The sequence below is a fragment of the Manis javanica genome, chromosome 15 (genome assembly GCF_040802235.1).
Source record: "Manis javanica isolate MJ-LG chromosome 15, MJ_LKY, whole genome shotgun sequence".
Classification (NCBI taxonomy): Eukaryota; Metazoa; Chordata; class Mammalia; order Pholidota; family Manidae; genus Manis; species Manis javanica.
In genome coordinates, this window is record NC_133170.1 from 39,029,431 (window position 1) to 39,056,046 (window position 26,616).

A 26,616-nucleotide genomic window follows, 5' to 3' on the forward strand; every position below is an offset into this window, starting at 1 on the left:
CCCTGGGTGGTAAATGGCTTGTTTTCCTTAACTGGTAAAAGGTCTGTCCTTTTTCCCCGAGGTGAGTTTGTACTTCTGAACTGCTTTGCTCTATGGATCATTTACCCCAGGGAAAACAACCGTCTTTCTCTCCTCCCTGGACATTCCTGGAAGCAACTCCCACTCTGATCTTGGGAGACACATCTGCCTATAAGCGTAAGAGACAAAGAACCACAGGCAGATCTTTACTTGAACTTGGTGATGAGGCAAAAAGCACAAGTGCAGTTGTGGCACGCTGGCTTTAAGATGTGGCTAACCAGTACTAAGGTGGATTTCAAGGACTGCTTTATACAGGTCAGGCTGAGTTGCATTCCCCAGACTCTGCCCTTTATAACATGGTTTGTTAGGGGCAGAAGCCCTCCAGCAGTTAACTGTATTTAATCGCAGTGCTTTTCTGTGGTATGACTATAAGTTGACCCTCCCCTCCCTGTCTACATTAATATTACTTTAAGGTATATTTTCCAGTTTTTGTTTAATGCTTAATTCAATTGCAAATAACAAATCTAGTTCCAATTAGCTTAAACAAAACATAAAGCAGTTGTGACAGTTGGAGGTGTGTGTGTTGGGGAAGGCTGTGGGGAAGTTGAAGTATAAGGTTAGACTGTAGAGCATTGCTAAGTTCAGGAGCTCAAAGTGTCACTGGGACTTCCTCCGTGCCTCCATCAGATTCTCCCCTCATGGTGCCAGTATGGCTGCCATCTGCGCCAGGCTTTCATTCCATCTTCTCAGCCATCTCAGTGGAAAAATGTTCCTCTTTCTGACAGTCCCTTTTTAGAAAAGTCCCAGAATGAAGTCTGACATGATTCTGGTGAGACATGTGCCCTCCCTCAACTACCAAGAGGCTAGGAATGTCCATATCTGATAGGCCAGGCCTGGGTCACCTGAACCTTTCAGGACCAGGGTCGGACCCCAATAAAATCAAGGTTATTAACACTGGTAACAAATGTTTTGTGGCAAAAAAGATTTTGGTTTGTGGGCTCCTACACCACACCACACTATTGTCAAGAATTGTTGCTCTAGTAGCTGTGATCCTGTGTGCCGTGATTGAAGAACTGGGTCCACTGTATCTTACCAGGAGAAGGCTGGCTTGGCTTGGCTTTTAGTATCTTGGATGAATAGGCTTGTTGGTGGTTGGAGGTCAGCCAGTCATGCATCATCATCCCCTGCAACACAGCCTCATTTATAGAAGGAAAGGCTGATGTCCCATCAAGGCTCTTGGGGTCAGTGCCCCCTGATGGTCACACACTTAACAGGCCAGTGGTCCCTGAATCCTCCCACAAAGTCACTGTGGAGCCCAGTTCACTGTTTGGTGAAACCTAGATTTGATCAGGTCAGGCCTCTGCCCAAAACTCCACCATGGCATTTTACCACAATTAAAAAAGGCAAAAACCAAAATAAACAAAACCCTACTGGTATCCATCCCATCCTGTTACCTGACACCCCCACCCCCCATTTTTTGTCCCTTAAGGGGCAGTTTTAGATCAGTTTAACATATCTTAGCCAATAATTTAGGTTGCCTCTAGATTTTGTGTGGCTACTTGCTGACTAGCCAGTTGTAGCTATTATCTGCCTACATCCCCTGTGGAAGGTGGGATTTAAGTGCCTTTCCTCCCTCTGTCCCCACCACTAGCCACCTTTCCCGTGCCCTGTCCTCACAGCAGAATGGTGCTGTGCTCAGCATCTGTGTTCACATTACCCTGGTCACAGAAGTGCTGTTCACAAGTTGGGCTGACCAGCAAGCTATTACTTCTCCTTTTTGTGGTAAAACACACTCTTCAGTCATTTCTGACCAAGGGTACATGGGAAGCAGATTGAGAATTTGAAAAGCCCACTGTTTGTGGGAGACAGAGCCCACCCGCCTCGTGAGGGACCCATGCTCCTGCTCCGCCGCCACCAGTCCTCCTGCCTCCACCGTGCTCGTGCCGATCTCTTGGCCTCGCAGCCTCTCGCTTGGGTCTGATAAGATCCCCCCTCCTTCAGGCTTGGCGTGGATGGCACTTTCCTCGGGGAGCCTGCCCAGTTATCTATCCAGTGCACAGTGTGTACACCGAGGCTTTAACATTGACCACACTGCATTGTACTTACTTATTTACTGCTTGACTTTAAATCTTGGCTCTGCCACTTCCCAGCTCTGTGACCTTGGGCAAGTTATAGTCACTCTGTGCCTCAGTTTCCCTATTTGTGAAATGTGAATATTAACAATAGATCCTACCTGATAAGGTTGTTATCAATTATACACATTGATGGAATTAAAGTAATTAAAGTAAAGCAATAGTGACTGTCCCATAATAAATTATCTATCTGTGTTCAGCATTCCTCTCTCTCTCAAAGGCAGAGCTGGTAGATTGTAGTCACCAGTGCCCAGAATAGCTCTTGGCAAAGCAGAAGTCTCCAGGGGCTGGGCAGGGACCCTGAGTGAGTGAAGCAGGCAGTGTGATTCCGGCCCTCACGCAGCATCTTCTGCTCTACTTCTAGCCACTGGTCGGCAGGTAGGAATGGGGCCCAGGGTTGCCAGATCACTTGATTTGCTGTGTGTTTGAGATATTTGAGAATCCATTTATTCATTCATTCATTCATTCATTCATTCATTCATTCATTTATTATTTATCTATCTATCTATCTATTTATTTATTTATTTATTTGATTTATTTATTTAGAGAGGGCATCTCTCATATTTATTGATCAAATGGTTGTTAACAACAATAAAATTCTGTATAGGGGACTCAATGCTCAATGCACAATCATTAATCCACCCCAAGCCTAATTCTCGTCAGTCTCCAATCTTCTGAAGCATAACGAACAAGTTCTTACATGGTGAACAAGTTCTTACATAGTGAATAAGTTCTTACATGGTGAACAGTACAAGGGCAGTCATCACAGAAACTTGCAGTTTTGATCACGCATTATGAACTATAAACTCATATATTTTTAAATACAGATTTTTCTGACTGCTTGTATACGGCACACAGATCAAAGGCCCTGAGCCTACTGGCCTATAGGCCACTGGCTAAGGGCCTAATTCTCATTTTATGAAGGAGGTCTAGAGTGATGGTGTGGCTTGCCCTGGCACACGCTGACTTAGCTTCAGTTTCTCACTTGTGATCTGGGTACAGCCTCTCACAGGACAGTGACTGCGAGGACTCAGCTGTGCATGTGAGTGTTTCCACAGTCTCTATCCACAACGTGTGATGGTTCTCACTCCCGTCCTGTCCGTCTGCCCACCCAGTGTAACGGTTCCCTCTCCCTCTTCCGTCCCATCAGCCTGCCTGTGCAGCATGGCGGTTCCACTCCCGTCCTGTCAGTCTGCCTGCACAGTGTGACGGTTCCCACTCCCGTCCTGTCACTCTTCCTGCACAGTGTGATGGTTCCCACTCCCGTCCTGTCAGTCTGCCTGCACAGTGTGACGGTTCCCACTCCCGTCCTGTCACTCTGCCTGCACAGTGTGACGGTTCCCACTCCCGTCCTGTCACTCTGCCTGCACAGTGTGACGGTTCCCACTCCCGTCCTGTCACTCTGCCTGCACAGTGTGACGGTTCCCACTCCCGTCCTGTCACTCTGCCTGCACAGTGTGACGGTTCTCACTCCCGTCCTGTCACTCTGCCTGCACAGTGTGGCGGTTCGACTCCTGTCCTGTCATCTGCCAGCTCAGTGTAACCGTTCCCTCTCCTGTCCTGTCAGTCTGCCTGCACAGTGTGGTGGTTCTCACTCCCATCCTGTCAGCTACCCCTGCCTCAGGGAGACCTCGTGATGTTTTCTAATAGAAACATGGGTCTCTTTATGCCAGGGGGAAAATGTGTACATTTTTGAGCACCTATTATGCACTATTAGCAACTATTAGGTGTTTTACATTCACATTTTCCTTTATTACTCCAAATAGCCTTCCCTATGAGATGGAAAATAACTATTTTATGGGTAATAAAAATGATTCGTAAAGAAGATACCTCACAGATTAGGTTTAAGACATCACAGACAGAGGCTTAGGGAGATTGGATCTGTGTCTCTGGTAAAAATCCCGGGTTTCAGACAGCACGTGCCCCCCTGCATTGGGAGGCCAGTCCCGCAGAAGCCCTGGGCAGCCCCTGGGCTGTACCAATGCATCTGAGGTGCTTCCTCTACAGGACAGGCCTGGGCTTGTTCTCTGTCTTCAGGAGCTGCAGTGGATGACTGCAGGCCTGGCTGGATGGGAGTGAAGGCAGGGAAAGCGAAGACAACAATAACAGGACTGGAGAGGGGCCAACGCCAGGCTCAGACATCAGATGGGGCTCAGAGCTGAGATACCCCTGCCCCAGGTAGAGGCCATTTGCTCACATGCTGGCGTGTGGGCATAATCTGCAAACCCATCTTGCAAGCCCATGCCCGGTGTGAGGGGAAGGAAATTAGAAGTGCTCAGAGCCTCCTTCACCCCTGGGAGCTGTCCATTGGCTCAAGAAGCCCTGCACATGGCTTCTTAGAAATAGTTTTCAGATAGTTACTTGTGGGGTTGGCCTTTGCAGCCAATGGAACACATGTGTTTTACCAGCAGGGTGGCTGTGTGGTCCTGTGGCAGCCCCACTGCCAGTGGTCATGAGTTGGTCCTTCTCTGTGTACCGGTTTCCCCTCTCAGGCGCACACGCATATCCCGAGGTGTGGCTGTGTCTGACAAATACAGAAGGGAAAGAAAGGGGGCGGTGGGATCTGTGCAGTCCTGACCTGACCCTCCAGTATGTCTCCCTAGACCTAGGGCTACATCTCAATTTTTTCCTCTTCGTGATGTTCATTGATCTGGTTTCTCTACTTTCACAATATGGCAAGCAGGGCATGCCCTGCCTGCCTGTACCTCCCATGCAAACTCTTCCCAAGGCCGCAGTTGCTGGTGGCTGCCTCCAGGGCATGAGCCCACCCTGACCTGTGACCCTTCTCCATAGTCCAGGCCCCACCTTCCTCAGCCGCTGGCCCGCACCGTGCCACTCCCTCTCCTGCGGCCAAGCATGGCTGTGCTGCCTGCTCGGGCATCAGTGTTTGCTCTCGCCGCCCCAAGTGCTTACTCAGGCTTCAGGCTTCTGTGTGGTTGTCGCCCCTCTGAAGTGTTCCAGGGCCTCCCACTGATCGCTTGCCTTGCCCTGCGAGCTCCCTGCCGCCAGGCTCTGTGGCACCTGTACTGTCCCCGTCCTGCACAGATCCTGCAGTGGCTGTGAACACCTGCCTTAGCCACCACACTGGGCATGCCCGAAGGCAGAGACCAAGCACAAGGCCCACACAGGCACTGGCGTGTGGGAACTTTGCCCTCAGTGTGTAATGTTGCCCATGCTGTATGGTGGAGGACTTGATGGGGTGGGTAGGAAACGGTGCCATCATGAAGGACTGAAGCCTCCAGGGCCGACTGGGCTGGACACCCTCCCTGGGGACCTGGACAGAGCTTTTTAACTTGCGCCATCCAGTGTGACCTAAATTAAACACATCTCAGTCTCATTTCCTCAGTCTCAGTAGCCAATTTCAAGAGCTCAGCCAGGTGGCTGGCAGCCGCCGTGCTGGGTGGCCCACGTCCAGTGTGGCGGGAAGCTCTGGGTGGTGCCGCTCTGGACTGCCTCCCACAGGTGTGAGTTGAGGGGTTTGCAGGTGTGCGGGCCTCCCTGGTGTTTCTGGTGAGGAAAAGCATACTGGCACCCCCTTGCTAAGCCTGCGCTGTCCTCCATTTCCCGCTGCAGGATGCGCGCCAGAAGTTCCGCTCAGTTCTGGTGGAAGCGACGGTGAAGCTGGATGAGCTGGTGAAGAAAATTGGCAAAGCTGTGGAGGACTCAAAGCCCTACTGGGAGGCACGGCGGGTGGCAAGGCAGGTAAGGTGGCCCCACAGCAGTGCCTGTGTTTGGGTGCACGCCATCTTCTGTGTCTCCCACTGGAGGCTAGAAGCACAAGTCCTGACCGGTGCGGAACAGCCAGGGCTTTGTGAGCAGCTGCCTCTGAAGTCAGCCTATTTTCCCCACAGTCTGCCTTGACTCCAGCTCTTGGTGCTATTAATAGCATGGGTGCTGGCGTTTGGAGGCCCAGTGAGTGGGTGCTGGTACCGCCTCGCTCCTGGAGCGGGGCCCACGTTCGCCTGGCAGGCAGCCAGGCCGGCCAGTGCGGAGGAGACGATGTGCCCGGAGCACGGCCTGCTCCCCACCCTCCCTCAGTGGCCGCCTGTCAGGATCAGGGGCCATATGCCCTCCCTCACGCCTCCCTCCTGAATGGGGAGTGGTTCGCCATTTGCTTCTCTTGAAATGTTGGTTCTTCGTCCTGAGATCCCAAATAGGCAACTGAGGGAGGAGGAGCAGAAGAGGGGTGGCAGAGGGAGCCTGGCGGGCTGCGTTTCGGAGTGTGTCTTCCTTGGACCGTCCCTGCTTGTGTCCCATCCCTGCTCTGGCCCGGCCCCCTGCGCAGGGAGGAGGGGAGTCCCAGCCCCTCCTGGGGCATTTCACATGCCTCTGCCCACCGTTGGCTGCGTGTTGGGCTTGGTAGGGGAGATGACGGGAGAGTGAACTCTTGGGAAATTAAGACCCAGAAATTGGGGAACACATTAAGATCAGACCCATGGAGGGTGAGGGGCCAGGGCTTGAGCATTCCTCTTGTCTGCCCTGCCTCCACGCACCTCTCAGATTCTCATCAGGGGAGCCTGTCACTGCTTTTGGCAGTTCAGCTGAGATCCTAGCTACGTACCTGGGTTTGCACTCTGAGCCGTTGGCGCTGCTTCCTGGTTGGAAACTGCTAGACAGGCGGCTCTGTTCCTCAACACAGTGGCTGCCTGGAACCCTTCCTCCACTCCTGGCCTGCTGAGCTCAACTGTACAACGTCATGGAGCCAGTTACCCGCTGGTCTGCACTGGGGCTGAGTGGCCACCAGCCTCTCCACCTTCCTCTGGGCCCACCTGGGCCTCTAGATTTCCAGCAAGGTGAAGCCCTCCCCCAACAATACTCAGTCTCCAGGAGTTCCCCAGCCCAGGCAACCTCCCTCCAAAGTGCTGTGTCCCCCCATCTTCAGGGCACCCTAGGCCTGGGGTGTGACCCCCACTGTCGCCCAGGGTAGAATTCTTGACCTGAAATTGCAGCATTAAGAGTTCAGGTTAGATTTGAAGAGAAATTTCTTGTAACTTAATAAAACCATTGTGTCAATACTCAGGTCACGAAATCTCCTTTTCTGAAAGTCTTTAGCCCTTGAATGGATAATTCTCTGATTCTTCTGAGCCCGCAGAAACCTCCTGAAAGCACCCCTGTGCCCATGTCTCCGGGTGCTTTGAGAGTGGTCTGTTAAAGCCTCCCTGGGTTTCCCCCTGGGTCCCAGACAGAGCTGACCTTCGTTTCGGGGCCTGTGGAGTTGGGCCTCCGGGCCCCGCTGATGTGCGGCGGCCTCCTTTGTGCGAATGTCAGACATGCTTCTTCTCGAGTCTGGCCTCATTGGCCCTTCTGTTTGTCGTCACCCCCAGAATTTGCACAGTATGCTCCGCCATCTGCTGCGGGTTTCTGCTCCAACGTCACCGTACAGCAGGGCCTTCCCAGGCTGCCCGCTACCTGTGCTACCCCATCCCTCGTCCTGTGATCTCCTTTTTCTCCACAACATCCCTCATCATCCGACTTGCTCTTGGTTGCTTGTTTATAGTAGCGAACTCTGCAAGCACAGGGAATTGCGTCTGTTTGCTTCACTGCCATGTCTGCAGGGCTGGCATACGGGAGGTGTTCAGATACTGAGCACATGAATAAATGAACAAAGGAATGGATGAGGAGGGTGACAGGCCACCGGTGGCCCAGCAGCCCCCAGGCCCTCCTTTTGGCATTTTGGGCTTCTTGTCGCCATTGCCTTTTCCTGGCAGCCTGGCCATGTAAGAAGGGGGTTGGAGTGCAACAGGCAAATCCCGCCTTGTCTGGGTTGGCTTCACCCAAATCTCATTTGGTGGATGCGTCCCCAGTTGGCTGTGACGTCTGGAACAGATTCCATAGCACTCGCATCTTTTCTGTACCCCAGTCCTCTTTGATGAGAGAAAAGGGAGGAAACGGGGTGAGGAGAGCCCCACTGCTGGGCAGCAGTGACTCCTTGCTTGCCTCCCTTCTCTGGGCCATGAGAATGACCCTGACAGTGACTGAGTCCCTGGGCAAGCCACTGAGTCCTCAGATCTGGTCAGATAGTGCCCAGACTCCGGTGACTGACTCGCTGTCAGCTGGCAGAACCCAAGATGAATGTTGAAGGCTGCCTGGTGTTCTGCCTGCAAAGCCTCTCCTTAAGCTCCTGGCTTTTTGCAGGGGGGGGCAGGAAGAAGGGCAGAGAAGGCTCAAAGCGACCCCTACCTTCAACCCCAAGGGACCATGTTGGTCCGTAGCCAGGGTACTGGAAGGATGCCCGAAGGCTAAGGCTGGCACCGGTGCCACATTCTGTCTCTGTGTGGCTGCGTGTTTGTGTACCGGTGCCCTCTGACCTGCAGGCCCCCTTCCAGCTCTTGCCAAGTAGGGCTTCCTGTCTTCCTCTCTGGTCTTATCCCCTCCCATTTCCTTTCTGTATTTTCAAGCCCTCTGACTGGATATAGCAGGAGTGGTCTCTGAGAGATGCCTTCAGAGCATCTCCTGAATGTTTGTATGCCCATGCAGTCCCCGGCCCCCGGTCCCCGGCATCCTTATCCATGAAACAGTGACGGTCACGGACCAGCTCTGGCCCTGTCACAAGGTCACCCTTAGGACTCAAGTGAGAACAGTGTTTGACAACAGAATCCTGCATGAGCTTTGGTCTCAGCTTTGTTAAAAAAATTTTTTATTGTAAAAAATTTAGGAAAAAAAACCCCATATCTTTTGTTGATACTTGATATATCTCTCCTATTCAATGTTCCATCTCTCCATTCAAACAATGTTCATTGTTTGTTTAAGAGCTCACCCTGTAGTGGTGTGTATAGTGTTTGGAATGCCCGCGTCCATCCTCCGTCCGTAGAGTCCCAACGGGACAACAGACATCTTGTACAGGTTGGTTTTCCTTAGGCAGTTTACAGAGATCTACAGTTGTTGCGCTGGTAAAGAAATCATATCTGCTCATCAGAAATTTGCAGTAACTTTATTGTTCCTGATTTCCATTCCGTTTCCTACCTATGAGTCAGATCCAGCCCTGTGATCTCAAAAACCCAGTCCAAATTCTGCCAATAGGAGGTAGAAGAGAGCTATTTTTTTACCCCTTGGGCAGGGGTGGAGGCTGAGAGCTGGCTTTGATTTATTTGAGGGTTTTTGCCCTTGAAGCCAGAGCTTGCTTTTAAGGCTGCTTTGACATGTCGGTAGCCCATCTGGCCCTTAGTGCGGGGGATGTTCTGACAAGGGGGTGGAGCTGCGTGACTCAAGAACGGGCGGCCTTTTTCTTGCCTGCTTTGCTGTCTGGATTCTGACTGGTCTGACAGTGGTCCTGGGCCTGTCATTTTATCAACGCAAATCCCAATGCTTATTTTTTTTTCTTTTTAAAAAATTATGATAAGCTACACAAGGACCCATTTTAACCGTTTCGAAAATGTATGATTTCAGTAGTGTTAAATACATTCATATTGTTATGCAAACCCACTCCAGTTCCTCTTTAGAACTCTTTCATTTTCCCAAACTGCAGCTCTGTGTGTATTAAACAGTGACTCCCATCCCTGCACACACCCCTCGACAGCCTTCCTCTTTCTGTTTCTCTGAACTTGACCACTCTGTATCCCATGGAAGTGGAATCACACCGTATTTGTGACAGATTTATTTCACTTTGCATAATGTCGTCAAGGTTCAACTGTGGTATAGCTCGTGTTAGAACTTTTTTCTTTTTCCTTTTCTATTTTTGTTAACGTATCACTGATATACACTTTATGAAGGTTTCACATGAAAAACGTTGTGGTTACTATATTCACCCATATTATCCCCACCCCCCATACCCCACTGCAGTCACTGCCCATCAGTGTAGTAAGATGCTACAGAGTCACCACTTGTCTTCTCTGTGCTGCACTGCATTCCCCACGGCTGCCCCCCACCCGACATGATGTGTGTCAATCATAATACCCCTCAATCCCCTTCTCCCTCCCTCCTCACCCACCCTACCTCACCCCTCCTCTGTGGTAACCCCTAGTCCCTCCTTGGAGTCTGTGAGTCTGCTGCTGTTTTGTTCCTTCAGTTTTGCTTCGTTGTTACACTGCACAAATGAGGGAAATCATTTGATACTTGTCTTTCTCCACCTGGCTTATTTCACTAAGCATAATGCCCTCTAGCTCCATCCCTGGTATTGCAAATGGTAGGGTTTGTTTCCTCCTTATGGCTGAATAATACTCCATTGTGTATATGTACCACATCTTCTTTATCCATTCATCTGCTGATGGACACTTAATGTTGCTTCCATATCTTGGCTATTGTAAATAGTCTTGCTATAAACATAGGGGTGCATATGTCTCTTTGAATCTAAGATCATGTTTCCTTTGGGTAAATTCCTAGAATTGGAATTCCTGGGTCAAATGGTATTTCTATTTTTAGTTTTTTGAGGAACCTCCACACTGTTTTCCACAATGGATGAACTAGTTTACATTCCCACCAGCAGTGTAGGAGGGTTCCCCTTTCTCTGCATCCTCGTCCCCACTATGCTTTTTTAATTGTCATGACCATTCAGGCATTGATGCTGAATGGAACCCACGCATGTAGCCCCTTTCCCATTGCTTTGTCATGCACTGTGGACCTGACTTGAGCCCTTACTGGAGTGGCCTTTTGTATGGATCTGCACAGTTCCTCTTCCTTTTTCTGGGTGAACCAAACTGTTGATTCAATAACATTGAGCTCACAGCTAATGGCACCATGACTCAGCCTGAACGAAGCTTGTCTAACCCGTATTTTCTCCGGAAGTTACATCACAACCTTCTTGCTCTTAAGAACAGACAGCACTCAGCTCTTGTCTTGAGGGCCAGTTTAAACAGCTGGATCACCAAGAAGCACAAAACTGTGAAGAACGTGGCACTAAACAGACTGAGGCGGACAGTTGTAAACAGTATGGGAGCTGAAATATACCTCAGCTGGGAGGGTACACGTTGAGTGACTCAAAATCTGTTCCTGCTCTGTGTGTATGGGTGCTTGGAAACCGTGAAGTGCTGTAAATATTGATTTGGGGGGGTTACAAGTAAATGGTAGTGAGTAGCCAAGTTCGCAAATGTAGAACTTGAGTGATGAGGGTCACCTCTGCTCAGCAAGCAGAGCCCTGGGGAGCTCATTTGTTAGAGGGCCGAACACAGCACAGGGTGGGTGGTATGAGGAAGAAGCCAGTGGTGCGAGGACATCCTGTCTGTGTGTGTAAAGCCCAAGGGAAGGGCACGCTCAAGCTCCAAAGCACAAGAGAGTCTGGGTGGAAAGGACAGAGAGCCGAGACCTCAGGAAGCCAGCATGTAACTGGGGTACTTACAGGGCTCAGGAGCCGATGGAGGCCTGGCAGCCTCAGCTTGGCCCCTAGCAGGGGTGACAGGCTGCCAAGCTAACAAGCTGCCCCGGTGGGCTCGTGTGTGGGGCTGCCATTTGCGAAGTGGTTCAGGCATTGACACCAAGGCCTGTGTCCCTACACTGAGAGCAGCATCAGCCTTTGGGACGTCACCAAGCCGGCCCTGTGTGTGCTGCTCTGCCGTGGTGTGGCCTGTCCTCTCCTTTGTCCCCATATTACAGATGAGGAAACTATTCTTAGGCCCTGAAGACCACAGTTGGGGTCTTTACAAAAACTGTTCTGGTGCTGAGAGAATATGTAGGGAGACTTTGATGGACTTGGGGTTAACTAGGTCAGGAGTGAGTTGCAGGGAACTCCAGGGTCTGACCTGAATGGCCAATAGGGAGTGGAAAGAGTGGGGGTCTGGCCTGGGGAAAAGGTGGCGAGGTTCCTCTCCTGAGTGTCAGGCTGTGACGGGGTGCCTCTCCGGGAAGGCCGTGGGCACAGCAGCGTGGTAGTCTGAAGGTGGGGAGCTGGAGTCAGCACGTGGAGGCAACAGTTCCCTGAGGAGGGAACATGGGGAGAACTGAGTCAGAGTCAGCAGAGGGAGACGAGGGGCCGAGCTTAACACCCTGTGCTCCAGACACTTCCCTGAGCGCTTCGCATGCGTGAGAGGCGTTCTCTGGGGGAGGGGAGTCGGGAGTCAGAGGAAGAAGCAGACTCGAGGGTCCCCTCAGTCCTCATACTCTGAGGGCCCGCTGGGCTCTGGGCCTGTCCTGGTAGGGCCCTCATGTACAGTGAGGCTTTGCGAGGGGTCACTGTCACGGTCCTCCCAGGGAGGAAGGTGGTGAGGTCACGGGCCCGGCTTGCAGCCCTCATGAGCAGGAGAGGGAAGATTTCCCCTTCCACCTGCTTCCAGCTGCCTGGGGCTTGGCCCTCGGGAGGCATTTGGTGACTGTTGGAGAGTCTGATACATCTTAGGGGAACAGGTGGGAGAGAGATGGCCGACCTGTGGGGCAGAGGGAAGGTTTGAGCTCATCCGTGCCATCATATCCCTGCTTGGCAGCCCTGGGGTGACTGTGAGGCCCCTGTTCCAAGTAGTGCCGGCCCTCTGGAGCTTCTTCCCCTCGGGCGCTCCAGCCCCCTTCTCTTGGGACTTTGTCACGCCTCCCTGCCCGCCTGCCTGCTGGGGCCTGGGCTGAGGAGGTCGGCTCAGTGACGTCTGTCCCCACAGCCCTGACCGCGTCCCACTGGGGGTCCACAGGCCAGTTCTGGGAACTGCGTCAGCCGCCGCCCACGGGAAGGGCAGGCATGTGGGTGATGGGGCCCCTGTCCCACTGCCGAGGTCCAGGTGATTTACAGCAGGAAAGCGGAGTGGACTTGTAGCCCTCCCTCGCCTGCAGGACCATGTCCCGCCTTGCTTGGGCATTCTGTAGGGGCAGCAGCTGCGATTTGGAAGCCTAGACTCTTGAATCGAGGTGGGGTCAGTGGGGAGATGACCGGGCAAGTGTTCCTGACAGAGCAGAGGCCGTCTTTGGGGCTTCTGCCCGCTTGACTGGCTCTGCCTGCAGAGTCCCCTGCTGGGTGGGCAGGGAGTGGTGTGGCCCTGAGCTTTTCCCTTCAGCTGGGTGCAGTGGCCGCTTGCATTTGACCCTCCCCTGCCTGGCAGGTGTCAGGAAGCCGGGAATGGGGGGCAGGTTCCAGGCAGTGTCCTGGCCAGGTGTGGCATGCTCGCGGTGCTTCCCGCCACCTTGTCAGCTGGGAGCTTGGTCAGGACGGTTCCCTTTTCCTTGTCTCCTTTGCTTTCCCCTGAGGCGGGGCTGGGTCCTGGTAGGTGCGGTGACATGCTTCCTGAAGATAACACGGTTTGTCGCTGCAGGTTAGTGGTTAGAGGGGAGGTGAACTTCTGTACTGTGCCCGAAAACAAGAGGCTCCTTGGATGTTTCTCTTTGATTTTCCTTCCTTTCTTCCATCTTCAGTAAAGTCGTTGCATTGACAGTGACCGTCCCTTCCTTCCCCGTGTGCACCTGCCACGTTCTCTGCAAGGAGCCCCAGGGTGACTGGTTTCTCAGCTGAAGAATATCAGAGTAAGGGATATACTTTTGCCGCCAGTTCTGTCAACATGAATAGGCTTTTTTTATGTTGCCAGGCAACAGGGTTTGGTCCCTGGGCAAATGGTGACGCCTCTGCTTCTTGGGCGCAGTTCGGGCTCCCCTTTCTGTCCCCTGTGGGACACGCTGCCGGCCCGCCCTCCTGCCCTTCTCCTCTCCACCCTGCCAGGCCTCTCCCAGTGGGACGTCGTGTTCTGCCCCTCCTGTTCCACAAGAATCTGCCCTGCAGGATGCGGTGGGTGTATTCATGCTGAGAAGCAGGTGGCTGATGAGACTTAGAGATTTACGTTCTCACTGGGTGTTCAAGTAGTCCTGCTTTAAAAATACTCCCTTTGCTCAGGACCATCTTCGGCCTGGTTGGAGACTGCTGATCCCAAGTTCAGGGTTCACCACACAACAGGAGCTCTGGACGTGGGCTAGGGACCCACACCCATCGCCGAGATGGGAGAGCTGAGAAGTCCAGGTGTGGGTGGACATCCACCTCCGTGTGCTGGGATGTCCCCGCGGAGTGTGAGCCAGGGGCAGGGATGCAGGCAGAACACGGGACGCCAGTTCAATCTGTTTCAGGTCATTTTTTTTTTTAGTATGACTCTCCCATGCATTACTTGGGATGTGCTTAAGTAAAAATTATTCGTTGTTTACCTGAAATTCAAATTTAACTGGGAGTCCTGTAATTTTATTTGCTCAGTCTTGCAGCCCAGCAGAAGAAGGAAGCTGTGGTTGAGTGTCCACCAGATGGAAAAGGTAGTCCTGGAGTCAGCCGCTGCTGCCCAGGGTTCCCGGGGTCATCGCGTGCGGAGTTCAGGCAGGTGCTGGTCTGCCTTTGCTGTTCCTCAGCCTGTGGCCTTGGGCAGGATGTGTGAATGCGCACGTGGGAGTGTCCAGCCCACGTGAAGAGGACTCAGTGTGCTCACACTACTGTCATAGCTGCTGCTAAGCTGGTGTTTTAGGGAAGAATGGGGTTTCTAAGATGAGCGCGGAGTCTGACCTTTCCTCTCCCCTCTAACCCTTCCTGGCGAGACTGCTGAGAGCTGGCCGGCTCCAGACAGACTCTTGTGGGGCGTCTTGGGAGCCGTGCTGACTGGGTCTCTTCTGAAGGCTCTTCCAGGGTGGGGGCTCCTGACCTGCTCTTCCATGTCTGTCCCCAGCGCTGCCTGGCATGTGCCTCCTTCCAGCTTCCTCCTCTTCCCCATTCTTGAATGCCTTTGTTGGTCAGCTGAATCATTTAGCTATTTGCATATTCATGTTTTCATTTAAAACTTAGGTGCCAGGGAGGGCCTCATAGGCATTCATTCTCACAGAGGAAGGAGTGCCTCTGCTCCAGGTAAGGCAGTGGTCACTTATGTTTAGGAAGCCTCACTGTATGTTTCACTTTGAAGAAGTGGTGTAAATAGAAGTAAAATAAAGATACTAGTTATTCATCAGTCAGGTGCATTTCCCAGCTGCTGGCAAAGCACTGGACCTCAGAGAAGGCCGTGGGCCTTTCGTTTCTGAAAACTGTGGTATATCCATCTTCTGAGGCTCTCTCATTCTTTGAATGTAAGTCTCCATCTTGGGCTCAGGCCAGCTGAGAGCAGTTTCTCTTCATGCCGAGCAGACTGGGAGGTCCGTTTGCATGGACCCGGACCCTCGCCCAGGGCGGCTGAAGGCCTGTACTGGGCTCCTGGGACGAGCAGCTGTGAGAGGAAACCACAGGCTGTAAGACACTGTGTCAGCCGATGCGAGTTTCTCTTCCGTCTGGCCCTATCCCAGTACCCAAGGCTGTCAGAAAATGTGCAGATGAAGTTCTGTAGCCTGAAATTCTGAGGTTTGCAATGCCCTGTGCATGAAGTAATGGCCTACATCTTGGGCCCACCAGGAATTGCATTTGGTTGCAAGTAACAGAAGATTCAAAAACAGTTGCTAAAACACACAAGGATAACTTGTCTCACCTAAAAGAAGACTTAAGCAGGCTGATTTAAGCAGGCTAATTTGGTGCTGTGACTCCATCATTATCTGAAGCCCAGTGTCCTGTTTATTGTTCAGTCCTAGGATGTGAGTCCCATCCATCCTCAAAGTCACCTCAAGGTCCATTGTAGCTCCAGGAGCTCCAGCCATCACATCTGTATTTCAAGACAGAAGGAGGAAAAGGTGGGGGGAAGGGACATAATGCCCCTTTTATTTTAAAGAGTGAACTTGGAAGTCTTAGCACACTGCTTCTGTTTTTGCCAGACCCTAGTCACACAGTCATGGGGAGCTCACGGGGGACTTGGTGTGGCAGCAGTTATTTCTAAGGATGGAGGGGAGGATCGATACTGGCAGGCAGGTAACTGACTGTGCTGTGGCTTACCTGTCCTCTAGAAAGGTTCTGGATGGGAACTGGACACAGGACCCCTCGGAGTAGGGAATTGAGTAAACCCTCTCTCTACCAGCTGTATCGCTTCCTCCCTTTATGATGAGGAAAACTTCCTATCCTTTATATTGTGTTGGAGGCCTGTGAGTGAGGAAAAGGTATGAGCGTGTGTCTGTGTGTGTGTGTGCACGCACGTGCGCAAGTCACACAATCCTTTCACAGTTGCTTTTAACAAATGCTAATTAAATGACTCATTTCCCATTGCCACCTCTTGGGTGGAAGCCCTCGAATCTGGCCTGGACTCCTGAAATAGCTGTCGGTTGGTATCCCTGCCGCCTCGTGCCCTTCCCTCCCCTCTGCCTCCCAGCTGACTCTTGCCAAGGTCAGTACTCAGAAAGTCCTGCTCAAAAACTCCAGTGCATGTGATGGTTAATTTTGTGTCAGCTCAGCTGGGTCACAGTGACTGGGTTTCTGTGAGGGTGTTTATTACAAGATTTACATTTAAATGATGGGATTTGAGTAAAGCAGATTGACTTCGGTAATATGGGTGGGCCTACTCCAACCAGGTGAAGGGCCTCCTTGAGCAAGAGGGGATTTTACTGCAGAAGCTGTCAGACCCCACGTGTGGCCTTGGTCCCCTCCTGGTGTCCAGCCTGCAGGCCTGCCCTGTGGTTCAGACATGCCAGCCTCCCTAGCCATGTGAGTTGCTCCTTATCCCTCATCTCTCTCTGTGGGCACATGCTGTTGGCTCTGTGTCTCCAGAGAACCTGACACAGCCCTGCTGCCGTCTGTAGTGACAACCCAGGTCTGCGGGCAGCGTGCAAGGCCTTCCAGTCTGAACCATCCACAGGCACCTGCACTCTTCTGTCCTGTGCCCCACGGTGCTTTCCCATCCCTGCCACTCCTCACTGCGGCTGCCGTGTTGTTCACACACAACGTACGCAGACATCATGGCATATTCTGTTCTCTGCCCGTGATGTGTTCCTCCCCAGATGGACTGACTCTATGATGTTCAGAATGGTTAGCCGTTAGCCATATATGGCTACATACATTTAAATTAATAAACTTAAGTAGAATTAAAAGTTCAGTTTTTCTGTCTCACTAGCTGCCCACATTTCAAACGCTGACTGTCCACACAAGGCTGATGGCTGTTATTAGATAGAGAACATTTCCGTTGTTGCAAATAGTCTGTTGGACAGCACCGCTTAGCCTTTACCCTCCGCCTAATTAAACAAAGGGTGCAGGGTCAATGGACCCTTTACAGCCCCTCCCTGAAACCCCTCCCTCACTAAGCTTTCCTTCAGCTTTGCTGCTTTGAGAATTTGATGACAGGTGTGTGCTATGAAAACACACGTGTGCATGAATTATGAACAGAGTTGAGGTCACATGCTCTCCTGAAAGGCCATCCATGCTTACTTATGGAATAGTTGACACCTCTGCACCGCTTACCAATGCCTGTCCTGAGCGCTGTATGCGGGCTCACTCACTGGTCCTTCAGGCAACCCCCGGAGGCAGCAGCTGTTGTTACCTGCATTTTGCAGATGAGGACACTGAGGCTCAGAGAACAGAAGTATTCAGGGTCTCCTAGCTAATGAGTGGCCAGCTGGGACTTGACCCAGCAGCCCGAGTCCCAGGCCAGTGCCCCTATCTCTGAGCCAGGGTCTGTGGACCCAACTCAGGAATCTGAGCTCCTTGAGGGCAGAGGTTTGCCTTCACCATTGCAGACCATGGGGTGGAGAGAAGCTAAGGGGAACACATGCCGGCAGGAGGAAAGCTAAGGGGAACACTGACTTACTGCGGAGGCTTATGGCAAAGTCTTCCAGCCCTGGGACCTTGGCCTTCTCCTCCTGGGTGTCCTACCCTTTTTCTTTCTTAGTTACATTGGCTGCAGTTTGTTCGTGACCCCTCAGAGCGGGACAGGCCCCCGAGTCCTCAGACCTGCTTTGCCTGGCAGTGCCCAGTGGAAAGGTGGGGGTGTGCCAGAAGCTCAGGCTCTCTCGGCGAGCCTCTGCCATGCCAGTGGGTCTGAGCACACCTCCCTGAGCTGGGGCCCAGCTGCTGCCCTGCCTCCAGCCCTGTCACAAGGCCATTCCTGTCATTTCAGAGATCTATTTCTGAGGTCCGGCGTAAAGTGGTGCTGCTTCCTGAGGCCAGACGGGCCTGGGATGTGTGTGCCCTGTGCCCATTGCCCTTTCCCACAGCCACACTCATATCTTCGCCCTTGGATTGCAACAGATCCCTTGGCTCTTACGCAGACCCTGCTAAGCAGTAAGGCATGTTGGGCTGACTCTTACTTACATTAAGCCCTCATTTTCATCTGTGTCCCCCTGACCTCGTGTTCCTGTGGAGGTCTGCTGGGTAGTAAAAATTAAGCCTCATCATGTGGACCCATAGCCAGAAAATGGGTTGGAGGAGGGGGTTGACATTTCAGTGAGTCAGTGCTCTTTCGGCTGTGCCTACGTGGGCCGGGCAGCACGTAGTGCCAACTAAGTCAGGAAGGTCTGAACGCCGGGGAGTCGGGAGTGGCAGCCAGGGGCCCTGGCTGGTGTGGGGCTTAGCAGAGGACCTTTGTCAGCATAGATTCGTCACCATCCTGCTGGCAGGGACTCCCATAACATGGTCACTGCCCTCTGGAGTTTGTAGTCTTGTTGAGAAGGGGAGGTGAATGGTACAGTAATTTAAGGCATGTCGGTATGTTCTTCTGGTGGGCAGTTTTTGAAGTGCTTTTCTACCTACATTCTCTTATAAAGTGGCAAACTGCTGAAAGAAGTATAGAAACTTGGTCCTGTGAATTCAGAGAGGGTAAGATTTCACCCAGGACCGAATTTCCTGAAGACCTACTGGGTTATGTATCATTCAGTTTGGAGGAGGAGAGGTGGAGTGGAATTATTCAGATCTTGAGAAAATGGTACTCACACCCCACAATTTAGTGTGTGCAATTAGGCCATTATTCAGGTGAGTTTTCACATCATGTAAATGGGCATTTCCAAGGGTAAGTGCACCCAGAGAGACATTAATCTGAAGGTGTGTGCCACAGAGAAAAGAAATCCCAAGGTGTGTTATGGTGGCTGACGCAAGGGAGTTTGCGGCTTACCATTTATACCCTAGCTTGGTATCTTAATTAAATATTTCTTAAGCATCTACAGCGTATCAACCACTAGGCTAGGTTTTGGGAATTAAAAAATTCAGTAGCACAGTTCCTGCTCTCATAAGGCTCCCTGGGCCGCGCGGCAGAGGTCACAGGAGCTCCGCTCCAGGCCGGGGCCAGCCAGCTGTCACTCTTCATTTGCACGTATTGGTGGCCCTGGAGGCACATTGTCCTGCTGTCCCTCTCCTCCATGCTCTCCCTTTGGGCCCCTTTGTGGGTTTCTCCTGGCTTACAGGCCAAAAGTGGGAAACCCTTTTCCCAACTATCCGTTCCCATTGCCGAGTGAGTTGGTGGTAATGGAAGTCCTCTTTCCCGAGGGGGTGTGTCCCCTGCCTCTGGTAGTGGCAGCCTCTTGGGGGTGACACCAAGCGGTTGGGTAAGGCACTGGCTGGTGGGGGTGTAGTCCTGGCCAACAGGAGGGGGCTCTCCCAGTGAGAAGCTCCTGTGTGCAGTCCAGCCTGGTCCTGTCGGGGCAGTGGACAGATACTCCCAGGATTTCTTCCCTTTTCTTCTCAGAGGCAGGAGGAATGTAATGACTTTGAGCCCATTTATTTCAGTTGTGGTATAAAGCAGTCTCCAAATGGGGATGAGTGGAGCCCAAGATTAGCTCGTGAAAGCTTGACATGGGGCACATCCAGCTGAATGGGCAGGCGGTGGGGACGGCTGGAGGCTCAGGGCTCCTGGCTGTCCCTTTGCTCTGGACCCAGAGACTTGGGTTCCCTGTGATGTCTGCCTCTGACACCAGTCGGCCTCATAGTATTAGTTCCTAGTGGTGAGAATGTGATTTGAAGGCATTGGAGTCATTGTTTTGGGTGGCTCATAAACCAGTCCCCTGCAGCCTGTTAATCAGTGTCCTGGTGTCTGCAGAGCACTGCCACGGCCTGCCTCGGCGTGATGGCACGCAGGAGCAGGTGGCTTTGGTTGTGAGCATGTGTTCATCTCTGTGCTGATCTCTGTGGGTGCTAAAGTATAAGCCACAGTTCCTGCCTTTTGTTGTGCTTTTGTTCTACAAAAATTCTCACGTGCTCATGTGCTGTTGAGCAGTGAGAGTCCATCTGAATGAATTGTCTATTAGTGCTGGGAAACTCACCAATGGGAATTCAGAAAAGGGGGGAAATCCCTGAGGAGAATTGGAGTGTTCTCTCCAAAGAAGAGACTGAAGGATGGCAAGAACTTTTTTTTGCCTTATGAATGTCATAAGATAGAAGATACGATTGTTTAACAAATGAGTCCAGCATGCTGTGGTAGGAAAAGAATTCACAGAAGATGAGGTATTTGAGATGGGTTTTACAGGATGAGTAGGAGTTCCCTGGGTAGCAATGAGGGAGGAAGGTGGATGCTGCTGGCAGAGGGAGTGGCATGTACAGGATCAGGGAGTGTTGAAGGCATACTGGGTGGTTGGGCCCCACTGGGTTAATGAGAAGTAAGAACCTTGGCTTGGCTGTGGCCCAAATGTATTGGGGTTGGGGAGTGACATCATCAAATATACACTTTAGATGATCATGAGGTATCGTATCCTAAATGAAATCCTGTGAGACTAAACTTGTGCCATGTAGAGTTTAAATTGGCCATATGAAATTAAATCTAGGAGACCAGGCAGAAATCTTTTAAAACAGTCCAGGTAAGAAGTGGTGCCAGAGACATCATTGGAGGTTCCCTTGAGCACATTCATTCCTTGGCACCGAATGTGGGCTGGGAGGCCTTAAGCAGGGCTTGTCGGAGGGATTGGTGAGCTACAGGGGCCCGTTAGTCTGCAGGGCACAGGGGACCATCTCTGGAGAGTGGTCCCTGGACGTGTTGGCGCTTTCCTCCTTGTCTCAGATGGAGGGGGCTGTGCCTCAGAGGCAGACGCAGTGGCAAGGGCCCCCTGGCTGCCCCTGTGGTGAGCAGGAGAGCCGCAGGGGCTCCGAGCTCTGCCCCAAGGGTGAGGGTGTCGGTGTCGGATGCCTTCTAGTCCTTGACTCCCGCTGCAGCTGAGGGGAGGGACATACTATTCCCTGGGATCCCAGTTCATTATGCAGCTCTCAGCTCCCATCTTCTCACGGGAGCCGAGCAGAGACCCCTGGGCTGCACAGTGCCGTCAGGAGGCGTGATGACCCCGCGCGTTTCTTTCTGCTGCTGGGTCCTGGCTCCTGCCCTGGATCAGCAGCCCTCCCCCACCCCTAGAGTGGGCACCAGTCAGGCTGCCTGTCCGGGCTGGGCCTGTAGTGCTCCTCAGGGAAGGCTGGAATGGCTTTCCTGGCTGCATGTGCGTCCTTCTGGCCTTGAGACTGGGAGGCACTGATGCCTCGCGTGTCCTGGGCCAAGGTGGAGATGGAAGTCAATCTGAGTGGACTTGCAGAGAGGAAGGTCCAGCGCTGAGTTTGGGGAAGTCCTGTACCGCAGAGGAGCTCTCCATATTAGCCCTCGCTAAACAGTGTGAGACATGGGGGCGGGGGTGACTGCCCCTCCAAGCAGGCCATTTTACTTGGAAGCTTCTCGAGTTTTCATCTATAAAGTGCAGTGGCTAGACTACGTTGTTTCCATCTCCTTGAGCCCAGGGACTCCATGACGTGATTTGCTGCAGTGGGCCAGGTGCTGTTAGGACACGTGGCTCTTGCCCCTGGGCACTGCTGCTAAGGCCTTTGAAAGGAAAGGAGCGACACATAGCAGCAATTCACCGGAGAGTTCCGCTTTATTAGGGAAAGGTGCTGGGTTATATAGGAAGGGGTATGAATTGATTGAGGTGTCACTTCTACGGGGCTGTTGGCTGTTGGCTAGGTGCTGGGATTGGGAGGGGAGCGAGAGGTGATTGGGCTTCAGGTGGCGCCGGCGGGAACCGAGGACCCCGAAGAGAAGCCGGAAGTTTGCCATCTTACTGGTGGGGGCCCTTCATTCCCCCCTTTCTCCTCAATGGGATTGTGGACGTTGCTTTCTCTCTGGCTGCTTCCTGCTGAACAGGGGTGGAGAAGGGAGTGAGGGCTTGAGGATTGGGAGGAAAGGGTTGATAGGACTCCCCACAGTAAGGATGAGTAGATGTGGACTCTTCAGGTTTGGAAATCAATGAAGGTTCAGTATAACTGTAGGTTGAGGACCTGTTGATTCCAATGGTGCCAAGAGGATATGGGTGTCAGGAGCCAGGCGTCTGCGGCCATTGTTTCCAGGAACAGTTTCCAGTGGAGAGAGGGGTCCATCTCAGCGTGTGGTGAGGAGTTCAAGTGAGGGTGAGGGATCTTCTGTGGCCAGAAGCTGGTAGTTCCTGAGTAAAAGCTGGTTGAAAGCTTGATTAGAGATTTTTCCGACTTGGGATTTGATGAACGTTATTATACAGGGTAAGAAGAGACAGGCAAGAAGAATGATTATTATGGGGCCTGCAATGGGCCAGAGCTAGGTGAGGAGGGGGTTTGTTAGTATTGAAGAGAATGGGTTGGAATTGGAAGCAGAGTGGAGGCTGGAGGCAAGGTCAGTGAGTTTGGTAATGTCAGTTTCTACAATGCCGGATTCGTTGATGTAATAGCAGCACTCTTCCCAAAGACACAGGTGCTGCTCTTCTCGGCTGTAAGCAGATCTAGGGCCCGCCGGTTTTGAAGGGTGACTTTAGCTAGCGAAGTGACCTGTCTTTGGAGAGAGGCTAGGGAATCGGCAGTGGATGTCAGGGCTCCCTCAAGTTTGGCGTTGAGATCTCAAACTGCCTATAGAGAGTGACCTAAGGCTTCTCCCGAAAACCCTGCCCCAATGGCTGAGGTGATCAAAGAGCTACTGACCATGATGGGAAGGAAAGCAGCTCTTTTTGTGTGCCAGGGCAAGGGAGATTGGAGCTCAAGAAATTCTGCCATGCTGTAAAGTGTAAGCTGTGGGATTAGGGTGACGAGAATGCAGGGTGTATCGGAGTTGAGAGGCAGTGAATTGAAAAGACTGCCATTACACCAAAAGAAGTGTCCCGGTTGTGTAAAAGTCTTAGAGCCGGAGGTAGGGGTGTAGATAGAGAGGCAGTGAAGTGCGCTGGAAGGGGGTGGAGTTGGGCCTACACAGTGGTGGATGGTGAGATTATCTGCATATTCTGGTTCCCATAGGGGTATGCCTGCCAGGGGGCAGAGGGGTTGTCTTTCTGCATGGAAGGAGTAGTTGGAAATATTAAGGGGCACGGCGGCCAGCAGTGGGCGCTGTAGTGATGCACACAAGAAACAATTGGCGGTGTTAAGGGTGTGGTTGAGAAAAATGGTGGTGTCCTGAATGAGCTGTAACGAAGAGTAGGAGAAATGAGAAGAGGGGCGGGGATAAGATGAAGAGGCGCCGTGAAGAGTTTGGATAATGACTTTTTCAGAATGTCTGCTATCTGATGCAACTTGAGAGATCTGGGAATGAGAGGGAACATACTTTTGAGAGATATGAAGGGTACCGTGGGGGGTCGAGGAACCCCCCGTAGTAAACTGAGGCTGTGACTCTGGCAGCCCATCGAGAGCCCCAGGGATCTGGGATTGACAAGGAGAATGAGCCGTTAGGATATTTCATGAAACGGTTGGAGGAGTAATACTGTGGGTACTGGAAGTTACTCATGTAGTGAATGGCACAAGACCAGTAGGGACATCTCCTGTAGGTGTCTGGCTATCACCTGCAATAGGCTTGTTTTTGGTCATAGAGGAAGCAGAGGTAGGGAGAATAAGGGTAGCTGCTAGTGAACACTTTGGTGGAGGGAGGAAAGTGGAGGTATAAAGGCTCAGAGCAGCTTTTCAGAGGGCAGTCTGGTGTGGCAATGAGGGCAGTAACTTTTGTTTGATGCTGTGTTTAAGTCTGTCTGACTTTGAATCGCCATACAAAGGAGGCTGGGGTGGCGGGGAAGACAATAAGAATGTGGAAAAAAGCAAGAGAGCAGTAAAGGAGGAAAAAGTCATGATTCGGGTATGGATGGCAAAGGGGTTGAACGGGATTTTGGAGGAAAGAGGACAGTAAGGTCAGGAGTCTGGAGGGAGGGAGAGTCTATAAACTTTTGTAGGTTAAGAGATCTTTTAGGTGATGTGGGGACAGAATGGTTAAGGGGCGCCCTGAATGTCAGTTTATGAGCTTCTTTCTGCAAGAGCTGTCTAGCGGCTAATGCTCGTAGGCAGGGGGCCCATCCCCGAACTGTGGGGTCTAATTGCTTGGAGAGATAAGCTACTGGGGCCATAATATTGGCCTAGGACTCTTAGAGCTTGACTGGACCTCTCATGAATGTATAATGAGAAGGGCTTCGACAAATCAGGAAGATGGAGAGCTGGGGGGGCTTGACAGAGCTTAATGAAGGAGTGTCGGGGTGAGGAGGATAATGGTTTTTTAGGGGGGGGCTCTTGCTGAGGTCTTATAGGGGTCTTGCCAACAGGGAGCAGGGAGAAGTTAGGGATCTACGTTCTAAAATATCTAGCCAGGCTTAGAAAGGGCCTAGAAAGGAAAGGATTTCTGTCTTGGTTTTGGGAATGGGCAGGTCAGAGAGGAGCCATTTTCAGTCTAAGGTAATGGACTTTCTTTGTTGAGATAGAAGGAATCTGAGGTAAGTGACAGGAGGGGAAGAGATTTGAGCTTTGACGGGGGATACTCGGTAACTTCTGGAAGCTAGAAGGTTAAGTAGGGAGGCAGTGTCAAGTTGAGACTGTTTCCACGAGAGACTGCAGAGTAGAAGATTGTCTATGTATTATAATAAGGTGGACTTGGAGTGATCATGATGAAACTGTTTGAGGTCCTGAGCTAGGACCTGTCTAAAAATATGGGGACTATCTCGGAAGCTTTGTGGCAAAACTGTCCAAGTGAGTTGTTCAGAATGTTTTGTGTATGGGTCCGTCCAGGTGAAGATGAAAAAATCTTGGGAGCAGGGGTCTAGAGGGATAGAAAAATGGGTCCTTGAGATCTAGGACTGAGAAGTGGGATGCTGAGGCTGTATGGATTTGAACTAAGGGATGGATAGGGACAATGGCTATGTTGATGAGGCGAAGGTCTTGGACAAGGCGGAAAGATCCGTTGGTTTTTTTTAACAGCTAATATGGGGGTATTAAATGGGGAGTGAGTGGGTCTGAGGTAATTTTTGTTTAAGAGATCTTGAATGATGGGTTGGAGGCCTATGAGGGCTGAAGTGGTTAGGAGGTATTGGGCCTGACAGATATACTGAGAGGGGTCACATAATTTGATAGAGGCAGGGGGACATAGGGCCACGGAGGGGCTTGTAATGTCCCAAACTTTGGGATTTACAGGGTGTATGAGGGCAGAACCGGAGCTTTCATTGGGTAGAGGGGGGTCGTCAGCTATGAGGGCCATCAGAAAGGGAGTACTGGGGGTTGTGGGAGTGGATATAGTTATGGAAACGTGGAGGAGGGAAAGGATGTCCCATCTTAGTAAAGGGATGGGACACTGGGGCATAACCAGGAAGGAGTGGGAGAAAGGTATGGGATTGTCTTGGATTGTGCATAAAAGGGGGGGGTTTAATGGGAAAATCTGTTTACCTCCTACCCCGACTATAGGAGTAATGGCTGGCGTGGTAGGGCCCCGGTATTCTCGCAAGACTGAGAAGGTGGCTCCTGTATCTAGGAGGAAGGAGATGGGGCGACCGTCTACTGTTAAAGTAACCCTGGGCTCCTGTTTGGTGATGGAAATGGTCGGGCGAGAAGCCCCCGGGCCCCGTCAATCTTCTTCTGCCAGCCCCACTACGGCGGGCTTAGGATGGGGGTTGTTCGTCCAGCCTCCCCTTCGGGTGGTTGGGCAATCAGACTCCCAGTGGCTCTTTTTGTGGCATCTGGGGCATGGGGTGGTAGGAGATCTGGGGGAGGGGCACGCCCTTGACTAATGTCCCTCTTTTCTGCACTTGAAACAAGCTCCTGGGGAGGGGGCTTGTTTGTAGAGGGGCGCCCAGGTTGTGGTTTTATCAGCTGAGCCAACATTTGGAAATTGGCCTGATCAGCCTTTTGTTTACGGCATTCTTTCTCCTCCTCCCGGTTATGGAAGACTTTAAAGGCCACTGTTAGGATCTCAGTCTGTGGGGTAGCGGGGCCCTGTTCTAACTTTTTGAGTTTAGCTTTAATGTTGGGGTAGCTTTGAGCTAGGAAGTATGTCATAAGGACATGTCTTCTTTCAGGTGTTTCTGGGTCTAGGCTGGTATAGTGTAATAGGGCTTGAGTGAGTCTGTCTAAGAACTCGGAGGGGGTTTCGTCTCTCTTTTGAATTATGTCTTGGAGCTTTTGAAAATTGACTACTTTACGAGCTGCCTTTTTCAGACCTGCTATTAAGCAGGAGGCAAAAATATCTCGAGAGCAGAGACCCATGGCGGTGTTATAATCTCAGTGTGGGTCTTGTTCCGGGACAGCAGTGGGGCCAGGAGGATAGGTGGGGTCAGTCCTGTGGGTTTCGGTAGTGTGCGTTTGGGCGAAGTCTCAAACTCGTCTACGCTCTTCAGGGAGGAGAGTATTGGCCAGGAGCATGAAAATGTCATGATGTGTGAGGCTGTAAGACTGGAGGGTCCATTGAAACTCCCTGATGTATGTTGTGGGATCAGTGGAAAAGGAACTTGGGCGTTTCTCTAGTTGGGCTAAATCTCTTAAGGAGAAAGGGAAGTGAACACACACGATGCCTTCGGATCCTGCTACCTCTGGGAG

The 26,616-nt window shown here is 51.8% G+C and overlaps 1 protein-coding gene across 4 annotated transcripts in view; it reads left to right on the forward strand.

Moving 5' to 3' along the window:
- SH3BP5 (SH3 domain binding protein 5) overlaps positions 1-26,616 on the forward strand; it is a 75,683-nt gene that overhangs the window by 25,735 nt on the left and 23,332 nt on the right. For 2 of the 4 annotated variants that reach the window (XM_036995492.2, XM_036995496.2), the window contains exon 3: positions 5,724-5,852. The exons of the other annotated variants lie outside the window; for them this stretch is intronic. In XM_036995492.2, the coding sequence (XP_036851387.2) occupies positions 5,724-5,852 (129 nt within the window). The remainder of the gene's footprint in view (positions 1-5,723; positions 5,853-26,616) is intronic. 4 annotated transcript variants of the gene reach the window in all.